Genomic DNA, 16,041 nt, shown 5'->3' with positions numbered 1-16,041 from the left:
AGAGCAGTGGAGCACAAAATTGGAACTTTTAGAAGTCCGCTCTGCTGAGGGACATCGCTCCAGTGGCTAAGCAGGAGGTGGAACTATCGCTGGGAGAGTGTGGTCTCAGGATCCTCAGGGTCACAGAAAGACCGGGGTGCCTGAGTGCGGCAGAGCTCCTGCGTATCAGAGCAGAGAAGCTGGCTGCAGAGACAGAGCCTAGGCACGGGCTCTCAGCTCGGGGTTGCCATAAACTGTGATTGGTGATAGTCGGGCCACTACTCTTCCAGCAGGGACCCAACAAGCAGCAGATCCGGGGAGACTCCCCTTCCTCTCCAGGGAGGAGTGGCTTGGGAGCACACCACAGGAACCTGCTGGGTTTGGAGACTCCAAACAGGGTCATGTGCCAGAGATAGAAACGCTCAGTCACAGGCCGGGCGAGCATGGAGTGTGACTGGAGACCAGGGAGACAGGAGTGATTGACTGCTTTTCTCTGGGGGCTTACTGAGGAGTGGGGCCCCGAGTTCTCAGCTCCTCCAGAGCGGAGACTGGGAGGCTGCCATTTTCATTCTCATCCTCCAAAGCTGTATGGAAAGGTTTCAGGGAACAAAAGCTCCCGAGAGCAAACCCGAGCAGATTATTTAGCCCAGCCCCCAGCAAGGGAGGGGCAATTCCGCCACTGGCAAAGACATTGGAGAATTATGACAACAGCCCCCCCACCCCACCCCCCCGGGAAGATCAGCAAGAACGTTCAACCAAGACCAAGTTTACCGATCAATGAGAATTGCAAAACTCCAGCACTAGGGGAATACAGCACATAGAATTCATGGCTTTTTCCCCCATGATTCTTTAGTCCTTCAAAGTTAATTTTTCAAATTTTCTTTATTTTCTTTCTTTTTCTATTTTTTTTAATTTTTTTCCTTTTAACCAACATCTTATCAATTCGTTTTTCTAAAATCTATTTTTAAGTTTCATTCTTAGAGTCATATTCCATCCCTTCATTGTAGTTAACCTTAATTTTTGTGTGTGTATATATATATATGTGTGTGTGACCAAAATACACCCAAAATCTAGTGTTGGCACTAATCTATTCACCAGCCTGATCATACTTTTTTTTCTTTCCCTTTCTTTTCCCCCTGGTTTCAGGTCTCTTCGGATTTGTTTAGTGTATATTTTTCTGGGGTCATTGTTACCCTTTTAGCATTTTATTCTCTCATTCATCTAATCTCCTCTAGACAAAATGACAAGATGGAAAAACTCACCTCAAAAAAAGAAAGAACAAGAGGCAGTACCGACTGCCAGGGACCTAATCAATATGGACATTAGTAAGATGTCGGAACTAGAGTTCAGAATGACGATTATAAAGATACAACTGGGCTTGAAAAAAGCATGGAAGATACTAGAGAATCCCTTTCTGGTGAAATAAAAGAACTAAAATCTAACCAAATCGAAATCAAAAAGGCTATTAATGAGATACAATCATAAATGAAGGCTCTAACTGCTAGGATAAATGAGACAGAAGAGAGAATTAGCGATATAGAAGACCAAATGATGGAGAATAAAGAAGCTGAGAAAAAGAGAGAGAAGCAACTACTAGATCACGAGGGCAGAATTCAAAAGATAAGTGATACCATAAGACGAAACAACGTTAGAATAATTGGGATTCCAAGAAGAAGAAAGACAGAGAGGGGCAGAACACATATTGGAGCAAATTATAGCAGAGAACTTCCCTAATTTGGGAAAGGAAACAGGCATCAAAATCCAAGAGGCACAGAGAACCCCCCTCAACATCAATAAAAAATAGGTCAACACCCTGACATCTAATAGTAAAACTTACAAGTCTCAGAGAAAAAGAGAAGATCCTGAAAGCAGCTTGGGACAAGAGGTCTGTAACCTACAACGGTAGAAACATTAGACTGGCAACAGACCTATCCACAGAGACCTGGCAGGCCAGAAAGGGCTGGCATGATATATTCAGAGCACTAAACGAGAAAAATATTCAGCCAAGAATACTATACCAAGCTATGCTGTCACTGAAAATAGAAGGAGAGATAAAAAGCTTCCAGGACAAACAAAAACTAAAAGAATTTGCAAACACCAAACTAGCCCTACAGGCAATATTGAAAGGGGTCCTCTAAGCAAAGAGAGAGCCTAAAAGTAACAGACCAGCAAGGAAGAGAGACAATATACAGTAACAGTCACCTTACAGGCAATACAATGGCACTAAATTCGTATCTTTCAATAGTTACCCTGAATGTAAATGGGCTAAATACCTCAATCAAAAGACACAGGCTATCAGACTGGATAAAAAAATAAGACCCATCAATATGCTGTCTGCAAGAGACTCATTTTAGACCCAAAGACACCTTCAGATTAAAAGTGAGGGGGGGGAACTATTTACCATGCTAATGGACATCAAAAGACAGCTGGGGTGCCAATCCTTATATTAGACAAATTAGATTTTAAACCAAAGACTATAATAAGAGATGAGGAAGGACACTATATCCTACTTAAAGGGTCTATCCAACAAGAAAATTTAACAATTATAAATATCTATGCCCCTAACATGGGAGCAGCCAATTATATAAGCCAATTAATAACAAAAACAAAGAAACACATCGACAACAATACAATAATAGTAGGGGACTTTAACACCCCCCTCACTGAAATGGACAGATCATCTAAGCAAAAGATCAACAAGGAAATAAAGGCTTTAAATGACACACTGGACCAAATGGACTTCACAGACATATTCAAAACATTCCATCCCAAAGCAACAGAATACACATTCTTCTCTAGTGCCCATGGAACATTCTCCAGAATAGATCACATCCTAGGTCACAAATCAGGTCTCAACCGGTACCAAAAGACTGGGATCATTCCCTGCATATTTTTAGACCACAATGCTTTGAAACTAGAACTCAATCACAAGAGGAAAGTCAGAAAGAACTCAAATACACGGAGGCTAAAGAGCATCCTACTAAAGAATGAACTGGTCAACCAGGAAATTACAAGAATTAAAAAAATTCATAGAAACAAATGAAAATGAAAACACAACTGTTCAAAATCTTTGGGATACAGCAAAGGCAGTCCTAAGAGGAAAGCAGATAGCAATACAAGCCTTTCTCAAGAAACAAGAAGAGTCTCAAATACACAACCTAACTATACACCTAAAGGAGCTGGAGAAAGAACAGCATATAAAGCCTAAAACCAGCAGGAGAAGAGAAATAATAAAGATCAGAGAAGAAATCAATGAAATAGAAACCAAAAGAAGAGTAGAACAGATCAATGAAACTAGGAGCTGGTTCTTTGAAAGAATAAGATTGATAAACCCCTGGCCAGACTTATCAAAAAGAAAAGAGAAATGACCCAAATAAATAAAATCATAAACGAAAGAGGAGAGATCACAACCAACACCAAAGAAGTAAAAACAATTATAAGAACATATTATGGGCCATTACATGCCAGCAAATTAGACAATCTGGAAGAAATGCATGCATTCCTAGAGACCTACAAACTACCAAAACTGAACCAGGAAGAAATAGAAAACCTGAACAGACTCATATCCAGTAAGGAAATTGAGACAATAATCAAAAATCTCCCAACAGGAGCCCAGAGCCAGATGGCTTCCCAGGGGAATTCTACCAAACATTTAAAGAATTAATACCTATCCTTCTGAAACTGTTCCAAAAAATAGAAATGGAAAGAAAACTTTCAAACTCATTTTATGAGGCCACCATTACTTTGATCCCAAAACCAAAGACCCCATCAAAAAGAATTACAGACCAATATCCCTGATGACCATGGATGCAAAAATTCTCACCAAAATACTAGCCAATAGGATCCAACAGTACATTAAAAGGATTATTCACCATGACCAAGTGGGATTTATTCCTGGGCTGCAAGGTTGCTTCAACAACTGCAAATCAATGTCATACAATACATTAATAAAAGAAAGAACAAGAACCATAAGATCCTCTCAGTAGATGCAAAAAAAGCATTTGACAAAATGCAGCATCCTTTCTTGATTAAAATTCTTCAGAGTGTAGGGATAGAGGGTACATACCTCAATATCATAAAAGCCATCTATGAAAAACCCACAGCGAATATCATTCTCAGTGGAGAAATTACTGAAAGCTTTCCCCCTAAGGTCAGGAACACGGCAGGGATGTCCACTATCACCACTGCTATTCAACATAGTATTAGAAGTCCTAGCCTCAGCAATCAGACAACAAAAAGAAACAAAGGCATCCGAATCTGCAAGAAGAAGAAGTCAAACTCTCACTCTCTGCAGATGATATGGTACTTCATGTGGAAAACCCAAAAGACTCCACCCCACAACTGCTAGAACTCATACAAGAATTCAGTAAAGTGGCAGGATATAAAATCAATCCACAGAAATCAGTGGCATTTCTAATCACTGGCATTTCCAACAAGACAGAAGAAAGAGAAATTAAGGTGTCGATCCCATTTACAATTTCACCCAAAACCATAAGATACCTAGGAATAAATCTAACCAAAGAGGCAAAGAATCTGTACTCAGAAAACTATAGAATACTCATGAAAGAAATTGAGGAAGACACAAAGAAATGGAAAAACGTTCCATGCTCATGGATTGGAAGAACAAATATTGTGAAAATGTCTATGCTACCTAGAGCAATCTAAACATTTAATGCAATCCCTATCAAAATACCATCAACTTTTTTCTAAGAATGGAACAAATTATCCTAAAATTTGTATGAAACCAGAAAAGACCCCGTAGCCAGAGGAATGTTGAAAAAGAAAAGCAAAGCTGGTGGCATCACGATTCCAGACTTCAAGCTCTATGACAAAGCTGTAATCATCAAGACAGTATGGTACTGGCACAAAAACAGACACATAGACCAATGGACCAGAATAGAGAGCCCAGAAATGGACCCTCAACTCTATGGTCAACTGATCTTCGACAAAGCAGGAAAGAATGTCCAACGGAAAAAAGTCTCTTCAACAAATGGTTTTGGGAAAATTGGACAGCCACATGCAGAAGAATGAAACTGGACCATTTCCTTACATCACACACAAAAATAGACTCAAAATGGATGACAGACCTAAATGTGAGACAGGAATCCATCAACATCCTAAAGGAGAGCACAGGCAGCAACCTCTTTGACCTCAGCCACAGCAACTTCTTCCTAGACACATCGCCAAAGGCAAGGGAAGCAAGGGCAAAAATGAACTACTGGGACTTCATCAAGATAAAAAGCTTTTTGCACAGCAAAGGAAACAGTCAACAAAACCAAAAGACAACTGACAGAACAGGAGAAGATATTTGCAAATGACGTATCAGATAAAGGGCTAGTATCCAAAATCTATAAAGAACTTATCAAACTCAACACCCAAAGAATAATCCAATCAAGAAATGGGCAGAAGATAGGAACACACATTTCTGCAAAGACATCCAAATGGCCAACAGACACATGAAAAAGTGCTCAACATCGCTTGGCATCAGGGAAGTCCAAATCAAAACCTCAATGAGATACCACCTCACACCAGTCAGAATGGCTAAAATTAACAAGTCAGGAAACGACAGATGTCGCCGGGGATGCAGAGAAAGGGCAACCCTCCTACACTGTTGGTGGGAATGCAAGCTGGTGCAGCCACTCTGGAAAACAGTAAGGAGGTTCCTCAAAAAGTTGAAAATAGAGCTGCCCTATGACCCAGCAATTGCACTACTGGGTATTTACCCCAAAGATACAAATGTAGTGATCCAAAGGGGTACGTGCACCCCAATGTTTACAGCAGCAATGTCCACAATAGCGAAACTATGGAAAGAGCCAAGATGTCCATCAACAGATGAATGGATAAAGAAGATGTGGTGTGTGTGTGTTTATGTATATATACACACACACATATATACACAATGGAATATAATGCAGCCATCAAAAAAACGAAATCTTGCCATTTGCAACAGCGTGGAAGGAACTAGAGGGTATTATGCTAAGCGAAATAAGTCAATTAGAAAGACAAGTATCATACGATCTCACTGATATGAGGAATTTGAGAAACAAGACAGAGGCTCATAGGGGAAGGGAGGAAAAAATGAAACAAGATGAAACCAGAGAGGGACTCTTAATCTCAAGAAACAAACTGAGGGTTGCTGGAGTGGTGGGGGGTAGGAGGGATGGGGTGGCTGGGTGATGGACACTGGGGAGGGTATGTGCTAATTCACGCTTGAGCGCTGTGAATTGTGTAAGACTGATGAATCACAAACCTGTACCTCTGAAACAAATAATACATTATATGTTAAAAAACAATAAAAAAGAAGAAGATAGTAGGAAGGGAAAAATGAAGGGGGGTAAATCAGAGGGGGAGACCAACCATGAGAGACTATGGACTCTGAGAAAGAAACTGAAGGTTTTAGAGGGAAAGGGGGTGGGGGGATGGGTTAGCCTGGTGATGGGTATTAAAGAGGGCACATTCTGCATGGAGCACTGGGTGTTATATGCAAACAATGAACCATGGAACACTACATCAAAAACTAATGATGTAATGTATGGTGACTAACATAAAATAAAAATTTTAAAAAGTGGACATTGTGCTCAGCTAAAAAAAAAAATAAAAGATGGAAAATATGACATCATGTACATAAAATGTGGAGGGAGTAAAAATTTAGTGCTTTTAGAATATGCTCAAACTTTAGCCACATCAACTTAATATACACTATTATACTCATAGAATGTTATATATGAACACAATAGTAACAACAAATCAAAACCTATAACAGATACACAAAAAATGAAAAGAATCCAAGCATAACACTTAAAGTCAACAACCCACAATGAAAGATAGCAAAAGAGAGGAACAGAGAATAACTACAAAAACAAATAGAAAATGATGAATAAAATGGCAATAAGTATATATATATCTATCAGTAATTAAGTATAAGTGGACTGAGAGTTCCAATCAAAAGACACAGGGTGACTAAATGGATAAAAAAACAAGACTTTTCTATATGCTACCTACAAAAGATTCACTTCAGACCTAAAGACACATACAGACTGAAAGTGAAAAAATCAAAGATATTCCATGCAAACAGAAGCAAAAAAAAAAAAAAAAGGCCAGAATAGCAATCCTTTTATCAGACAAGGCAGACTTTAAAACAAAGACCACAGGAGGCACCTGGGTGGCTCACAAGGTTAAGCGGCTGCCTTAGTCTCAGGTCATGATCTCCAAGTCCTGGAATTGAGCCCCACATCGGGCTCCCTGCTCAGCAGGGAGTCTGCTTCTCCCTCTTCCTCTGCCTCTCCCCACTGCTCCTGCTCTCTCTCTCATTCTGTATCTGTTTCAAATGAATTAAAAAAAAAAAAAAAAAAAGACCACAGGAAGAAACAAAGGGCATTACATAATGGAAAAGGGAGCAATCCAACAAGAGGATATAACTGTAAATATAGACGCACCCAACACAGGAGCACCTAAATACATAAAGCAAATAAAAGGAGAAACAGTAATATAATAACAGTAAGAGATGTTAACACCCCACTTACAACAATGGATAGATGAACCAGATAGAAAATTAACAAGGAAACAATGGCTTCAAAAGACACATTAGATCAGATAGACCTAACAGATATACACGAATATACCATCCAAAACCAGCAGAATACACATTCAAGTGCACATGGAACATTCTCCAGGACAGATCACGTATTAAACCAAAAAACAAGTCTCAATAAATATAAGAATACTGGAATCAAACATCTTTTCCAACCATAACAGTATGAAACTAGAAATCAATTACAAGAAATACCTGGAAAAACAAACACATGGAGGCTAGAAATATGCAACCAAAAAACCAATAGGTCAATGAAGAAATCAAAGTAAAATAAAAAAATACATGGGGAGAAATGAAAATGAAAACACAACAGTCCAAGATCTTTGGGATGCAGCAAAAGTAGTTCTAAGAGGAAAGTTTATAGTGATAGGCTTACCTCAACAAACAAGAGAAATCTCAAAACAATCTAACCTTACACCTAAAGGAACTAGAAAAACAAAGCACAAAGTTAATAGAAAGAGAAAGAAATAGTAAGTATTTGAGGAAAAATAAATGAAACAGAGACTAAAGAAGCAATATAAAAGATCAATGAAATCAAGAGCTGGTTCTTTAAAAAGATCAACAAAAATAATAGACATTAAGCCAGACTCATCAAGAAGGAAAAAAAAAGACTTAAATAAAATCAGAAATGAACAAGGAAAAATAACACCGCAGAAATAAAGAATTATAAGAGAATTCAATATATTGGGGAGCCTGGGTGACTCAGCTGGTTAAGTGTCCAACTCTGGATTTCAGCTCAGGTCATGATCTCAGGGTGATGATATGGAGCCCTGCATTGGGCTCTGCTCTGGGTGTGAGGCCTGCTTAACTGCTTTAGATTCTCTCCCTCTTCCAGTTTCCCCCCACACCCCCACTCATGCTCTCTAAATAGAGAATACTATAAAAATTGCCCAACAAACTGGGCAACCTAGAAGAAATGGATAATTCCTAGAAATACAGAAACTTCCAAAAGTGAATCAGGAAGAAAATAGAAAATTTGAAGACTGATTACTAGTAACAAAACTGAACTGACAATCAAAAAACTCCCAACAAACGAAAGTCCAGGACCAGATGGCTTCACAGGTCAGTTCTACCAAACATTTAAAGACAAGTTAACACCTATTCTTCTCCATAAAAAAAAAAAAAAAACCTTCAAATTCATTATACAAGCAGAACATTATCCTGATACCAAAACTGGACAAAGACATTGTGAACATATATGCAAAGATCTTCAACAACGTATTAGCAAACTGAATTCAACTGTACATCAAAAGGTCATTCACCATGATCAAATGGGATTTATTCCAGGAACATGGGTGATTCAATATTCACCAATTAATCAATGTGATACATCACATTAACAATAGGAAGGATAAAAAACATATGATTATCTCAATAGATGCAGAAAGCATTTGGCAAATACACCTGTTCATGATAAAAACTCTCAACAAAGTGGGTTTACCTATTTATTTTTTTTTTGAGAGAGAGCATGCAAGTGGGGTGAGGGACAGAGGGAAAGGGGGAGAGAGACTCTTAAGCAGGCTCCACACCCTCCATGGAGCCCAATGTGGGGCTCGATCTCACAACCCCAAGATCATGACTTGAGTCAAAATCAAGAGTCAGACACTTAACTGACTGAGCCAACCAAGCGTCCTCAAGAAAGTGGGTTTAGGGGCACCTGGGTGGCTCAGTTGGTTAAGCGACTGCCTTCAGCTCAGGTCATGATCCTGGATTCCCGGGATCGAGTGCCGCATCGGGCTCCCTGCTTGGCAGGGAGTCTGCTTCTCCCTCTGACCCTCTTCCCTCTCGTGTTCTCTATCTCTCATTCTCTCTCTCTCTCAAATAAAATCTTTAAAAAAAAAAAAAAAAAGTGGGTTTAGAGGGAACACACCTCAACATAATAAAGGCCATATATAACAAACCCACAGCTAACATACTTAACAGTGACAAACTGAAAGTGTTTCCTCTAAGTTCCCAGAAACAAGACAAGGATGTCCACTTGCACTACTTATATTCAACATAGTACTGGAAGTCCTAGCTGCAGCAATCAGACAAGAAATAAAAGCCATTCAAATTGTTAAGAACGAAGTAAAACTGTCACTATTTGCAGATGACATGACACTCTATGTAGAAAATCCTAAAGACTCTACCAAAAAGCCTTAGAAAAATGAATTTAGTAAAGTTACAGAATATAAAATTAGTATACAGATACCTGTTGTGTTTTAATATGCTAAGAAGAAAGTAGCAGAAAGAGAAATTAAAAAAACAATCCCATTTATAAATGCACCAAAGAGAATAAAATGCCTAGGAATAAATTTAACCAAGGAGGTGAAAGACCTATAATCTGAAAACTGTAAGACATTGATGAAAGAATTGAAGACAACATAAGTGGACAGATAAACCATGCTGATGGATTGAAAGAATATTGTTAAAATGTCCATACTACCCAAAGCAATCTATAGATTCAACGCAATCCTATCAAAATTTCAATAGCATTTTTCACACAACTAGAACAAATCCTAAAATTTGTATGGAACCACAAAAGACCTTGAATAGCAAAAGGAATCTTGAGAAAGAAGAACAATGCTGGAGATATCACAATCCCAGATTTCAAGATATACCACAAAGCTGTATTAACCAAAACAGAAATGGTACTGCACAAAAATAGACACATAGATCAATGGAACAGGAGAGCCCAGAAAATAAACCCAAGCTTACATGGTTCATTAATCTATGTCAAGTGAGGCCAGAATATATAATGGGGAAAAACAGTCTTTCCAATAAATGGTGTTGGGAAAACAAATGGACAGCTACATGCAAAAGAATGAAACTGAACCCTTTTCTTACACCATACACAAAAATAAACTCAAAATGGATTAAAGACCTAATGTGAGACCTGAAACCATAAAAATCCTCAAAGAAAACATAGGCAGTAATCTTCTGGACATCAGCCTGAGCAACATATTTACAAATATGTCTCCTTAGGCAAGGAAAACAAAAGCAAAAATTCTACTGGGGCTACAACAAAAGACAAAGCTTTTGCACAGCAAAGGAAACCATCAACAAAAAAAAAGGCAGCTTACTGAATGGAAGAAGATATCTGCAAATGTTGTATCTGATGAGGCATTAATATCTAAAATATATAAAGAATTTATACAACTTATCACCAAAAAAAATCCCCCAAAAATCTAATAAAAAATGGGCAGAGGGGGGCGCCTGGGTGGCTCAGTTGGTTAAGTGTCCAGCTCTTGATTTCAGCTCAGGTCATGATCTCAAGAGTCATGAGATTGAGCCCTATGTTGGGCTCTACACTGGAGCCTGCTTAAGATACTCCCTCTTCCTCTGCCTTACTTCCCCCCACTGCAAGCACATGCCCATGCTCTCTCTTAAAAAAAAAAAAAAAGAGGAACTGAATAGATATTTTTCCAAAGAAGACATTCAGATGCCCAACAGACACATGAAAAGATTCTCAACATCACTAATCATCAGGGAAATGCACATCAAAACCACAAGGTCACCTCACACCTGTAAGAATGATTAATATAAAAAAAGATAATAAAAAACAAGCATTGACAAGGATGTGGAAAAAAGGGAACCCTTATGTACTGTTCATGGGACATAAATGATGCAGCCACTATGAAAAACAGTATGGAAGTTCCTCAAAAATTTAAAAATAGACCTATCATATGGTCTAGTAATTCCACTACTGGATATTAACCCAAAGAAAATGAAAAAACTGATTCAAAAAGATAAATGCAACCCTATGTTTACGGCATTACTTACAATAGCCAAGATATGGAAGCAACCCACGTATCTATCAATATATGAATGGATAAAGATGTAGTATTAAAAAAAAAAAGATGTGGTATACACACACACACACACACACACACACACACCCCCAATGGAATATTACATAAATCTTACCATTTATAACAACATGGATGGACCTAAAGGGTATTATGCTAAGTGAAATAAGTCAGATGGAAAAAAAACAAATACCATATGATTTCACTTACATGTGGAATCTGAAAAAACAAAACAAACAAAACCCCAGACTCTTAAATACAGAGAACAACTTGTAGTTGCCAAAGGGGAAGTGAATGGATGGGTGGATGACAATACAGGTGAAGGGGATTTTAAGAACTTCCAGTTACAAAATAAATAAGTCACAGAGATGAAAAGTACAGCATACAAAACATATTCAATAATATTGTAACATTGTATGGTGTCAGATGGTGACTACCACTTATTGTGGTAAGCAGTGAGTATACAGAATTGTCAAATCACTATGTTGCACACATGAAACTAATATAACACTGTATGTCAACAATACTTAAATAATTTATTTTTAATGAGAAAAAAGTTGTGGTATACATACACACACAATGGAATGTTATTCAGGCATAAAAAAATGAAATCTGCCTTTTGTGACAACATGGATGAAACTTTAAGGCATTATGCTAAGTGAAATCAGAGAAAGACAAGTACTGTAGTATTCACTCATATGTGGAATCTTAAAAAAAAAAAAAAAAAAAACTTGGGCACCTGGTAGGGGCTCCCTGCTCAGGGAAGAGTCTGCTTCTCTCTCTGCCCCTCCCCCTGTTCATTCTCGCTCTCTCTCAAATGGATAAATAAAATCTTTAAAATAAATAAAAAAAACAAAACTCATAGAAAAAGATATTGGACTTTTGGTTACCAGATGCGGAGGGTGGGGGGAGGGAGAACTGGAGTAAGTTGGGCAAAAAGTACAAACTTCCAGTTATATAATAACTAGTATGCATGTGATAGACAACACGATGACTCCTGCTAACATGGATGTATGATACGCAGAAAAGTCAAAGTTAATCCTGAGTTCTTACCACAAGAAAAAATTTTTCCCTTTTTTTCTTCTTATTGTACCTATATGAAAAGATGGCAGTTAACTGAACCCAGTGAGGTAATCATTTCACAATATATGCAAATCAAAGGGCGCCTGGGTGGCTTAGTGTTTTAAGTGTCTGCCTTCCGCTCAGGTAAGGCTCTCCCTGCTCAGTGGGGAGCCTGCTTCTCCCTCTCCCGTTGCAGCTCCCCCTGCTTGTGCGCGCTCTGTCAAATAAATAAAATCTTAAAAAAAAAAAAAATGGGGGGAGGGCACCTGGGTGGCTCAGATGGTTAAGCATCTGACTTCAGCTCAGGTCATGATCTCCAGGTCCTGGGATCGAGCCCCGCATCGGGCTTCCGGCTCAGCGGAGAGTGTGCTTTTCCCTCACCCTCTGCCTCCCCCTGCTTGTGCTCTGTCTCTATGAATAAATAAAATCTTTTTAAAAATAAATGTTAAAAAAAACCCTCACTTCATTATATGCAAATCAAGCCATCATGCTATATGCCTTAAACTTATATAATGATGTATGCCAATTCTTTCTCAATAAAAATGGTGGGAAAAAAGTTAATGCAAATAGAGGTGTAATTTTTATTCCCATCTAACTTCAGAACCCCCCCCAGGTTTCTATTCAAGGATCCCTAGGTTAAGAACCTCTACTCTCAAATGGTAGCTACACTTGTGGTGAGTTATTAGCATGAGATATACTTGTCAAAAATCACTATGTTGTACAGCTGAAACTAAACTGACATCCTATCAACTGTACTTCAATTTAAAAAAAGTTTAAAAAGGGATACCTGGGTGGCTCAGTCAGTTAAGTGTCTGCCTGCGGCTCAGGTCATGATCCCAGGGTCCTAAGATCAAACCCCATGTGGGGCCCCCTGCTCAGCGGGGAGCCTGCTTCTCCCTCTCCTTCTGCTGCTCCCCCTGCTTGTGCGCTCTCTCTCTCTCTGTCAAATAAATAAATGGAATCTTTAAGGAAAAAAAAGGTTAAACCAATTTTTAAGTAAAATAGAAATTAAGGCTGATTTTAAAAAGAAAAGAAGAAAAAACAGAAAAGGAAAAAAGCCTCTAAATTCAAAGCTTAATCCTGGGTAACCTCCTGTTCTCTAAATATACTCCCCCCGATTCCTTGGATTTAAACACCATCTATACACAGATTATGAACAAATTTATATATGTATATCCAATATTTCTCAAGAACTCCAGACTTTTAAGATTTTATTTGTCAGAGAGAGCGAGCGAGCACAAGCAGGGGGAGGGGCAGAGGGAGAAGCAGGCTCCCCACGGAGCAGGGAGCCCGATGTGGGGCTCAATCCCAGGACCCTGGGATCATGACCTGAGCTGAAGGCAGAAGCTTAACCAACTGAGCCACCCAGTGTCTCAAGAACTCCAGACTCTTAGAGCCAAATGTTCACTGACTTTCTCCACCTGGATGTCATCACCAAGATGCATAAAATGCACCTGCTGATGGTTTCCCTTGCACTAACACAAAAATCTAACTTCCATGAAAGCCTTGAATGAACTGGCTCCTCTCCAAACTTCTCATACTACTTTCCTCACCATTAACCTGCCACCCCAGTCACCACCCTCCAGCCATACAATTGCCTTTCTCTTCTCTGTATGTGGCAAGACATTTCCCAGCTCAAAAACTTTTGAGCTTTCTTTCCCCTTCCTCTACTGGAAACTCACTCCCAGTTCTTCACCAGGCTGGCCCAACCCCATCCTTCAAGCCTTGGCTCAACCATCTGGCCTTTCCTGGCCACCTACCTACCTAGAGAACTTTTCCAACCCCTACTCCCACTGTACTACTTACTTTCAATCCCATCAACCTTTTTTTTTCTTTCCTTTCCTTCAGAAGCACTTACAGCAATCTACAATTATCTTGTTTCCCTTTTTTTCTAAAGATTTTATTTATTTGCGAGAGAGAGAGAGAGAGAGAGAGAGCAGGAGAGGGAGATGCAGGCTCCCCGCTAATCAGGGGGCCAGATGTGGGGCTCAATTCCAGGACTCTGGGATCCTGACCTGAGCCGAAGGCAGACACTTTAAGGACTGAGCCACCCAGGCACCCGCTTCCTTGTTTATAGTTCATTTCCTCACTAGAAAAGTAAGTGCTGTGTTTCACTGTCCACTGCAGTATTCCCAGTGCCTGAGATAGTGTCTGGCACTTCTGAAGCCTCAATAAATGAATAAATGATAAGTGGACCTTCACTCTATCACAGAGATGTTTGTTATAAAATCGGTATGAAAGGATCCCTATCTTTATTAAACCTCTGGACACCACATCCAACAGCAACAAGCCAAACGCCAGAAATCCACAGATTTCACATTTCGACCCAACAAAAGGTAAAACATTCTAAAATAAAAGGACCATAGGCTTTTACCAAGTGGCTCTGCTGAGCAGACAAGGAAATCCAGGACACAGAACAAGGACAGTGCTTGATCCTGAAACAGTAGAGACCCAGACATTCCATTCCCGAGAAGAAAACCCAGAACATGCTTCCATTGCTTGCTGATGCGATCCCAACACAGTCAACTCTCCAGGTACTAAATTCATATTTCCAGATGCCTACTGGAGATTTCCGTCTGAGTCCCATCTGCACTTCGGATTCCTATTTCGGACTGAACTCTGTCCTTCCCCTCCCTCTTAAAGCAGCTGCTGCTCTTCGTCCTGCATTTCCCTTTCCCGAAGAAATGATACTATCATCTACCATCAGCCTAGATAGGAAAGACATCCTGACCCTCATTTCCTAAATTCAGTCGGTTACACTGCCTCCTGAACAGCTTTGGATTCATTCTCCGTTCTTCATGGCACTGCCATGACCTGACCACCCCTAACCAACCACCTGACATTAATTTAGCTATCTCCAGGTCTTCGGGAGATGGCTCTTCCCCTGGAGAAGGCAGCACCACTGCCTGAGCTGAGGACCCTGGGCTTCTCCGCGCACACCCCGCCTGGCTCACACCTCACAAAGCCGCTGGAGCGGGTCTGGTCCTCGAGCTCCCCCCGTACCTTGGCAGGGTTGGTCAAGACCTCCTTCATGTACTCAGCCACAGTGATGGGGCCAGTTGCCTTGATTTTGTATATAAGATGCCGCAGCATTGGTGTCACCTGGGTTTCTGCCGGCTCTCTCCCGGAGCTGAAGTATTTCCCTCTCCAAAGACAGGGAATGACTACGAAAAACAAGTAAAGGGGACCATGAAAACATCTTAGTATTTGCAAGTGGAATCAGCCTGAGTGCTTCCGAAGCTGCTGCGTTGACTCAAGCCCGCGCGAAGCACGGACAGCGGACTCCTGGCCTGACCGCAGCACGCCCACAAGGCGCCGGCAGGCACGCACAGTGCCCACGGCCACACAGCCACTCCGGCTCTGAGGCTGGACTCGTCTGCAGCTCAGAGCCCCTCAGGGGCCCCCAACCGAGGAGGGCGCCCCAGGCGGTTTCCCGTACATCCGGAGCTCCCGCATGGCGAACGCTTACCCGCGCGAGCCGCCGCACACAGCGGCCCCAAGCCGCCCCTCGCAAGAACGCTCATGCCGAACTTCCCACGCCGCCGCGCGCGGCCCGGGGGCGGGGAATGAAGCCATTTCCGGGAGAGGACACACCCCTGCCAGAAGTACGTCACTCAGCCA

The 16,041-nt window shown here is 40.5% G+C and overlaps 1 protein-coding gene across 8 annotated transcripts in view; it reads right to left on the bottom strand.

The window, feature by feature from the left end:
* NDUFAF7 (NADH:ubiquinone oxidoreductase complex assembly factor 7) overlaps window positions 1-15,976 on the bottom strand; it is a 39,077-nt gene extending 23,101 nt beyond the window's left edge. For 5 of the 8 annotated variants that reach the window (XM_073897295.1, XM_025868068.2, XM_025868070.2 and 2 more), the window contains exons 1-2: window positions 15,890-15,976; window positions 15,424-15,584 (exon numbers count right to left, since the gene is read on the bottom strand). In XM_073897295.1, the coding sequence (XP_073753396.1) occupies window positions 15,424-15,584; window positions 15,890-15,944 (216 nt within the window). In that variant the 5' untranslated portion in view covers window positions 15,945-15,976. Of the gene's footprint in view, window positions 1-13,207; window positions 13,331-14,794; window positions 15,309-15,423; window positions 15,585-15,889 lie in introns of those variants that run through there. The other 3 variants (XM_073897296.1, XM_073897297.1, XM_073897298.1) reach the window with 2 other exon arrangements.
* Window positions 15,977-16,041: the final 65 nt, after the last annotated feature.

The sequence above is a fragment of the Callorhinus ursinus genome, unplaced genomic scaffold (genome assembly GCF_003265705.2).
Source record: "Callorhinus ursinus isolate GAN/ISIS: 27379988/994484 unplaced genomic scaffold, GSC_fseal_2.0 scaffold10, whole genome shotgun sequence".
NCBI classification, from domain to species: Eukaryota; Metazoa; Chordata; class Mammalia; order Carnivora; family Otariidae; genus Callorhinus; species Callorhinus ursinus.
The sequence above is the reverse complement of the archived record's forward strand: the minus strand, read 5'-3'. Positions and strand labels throughout refer to the sequence as shown.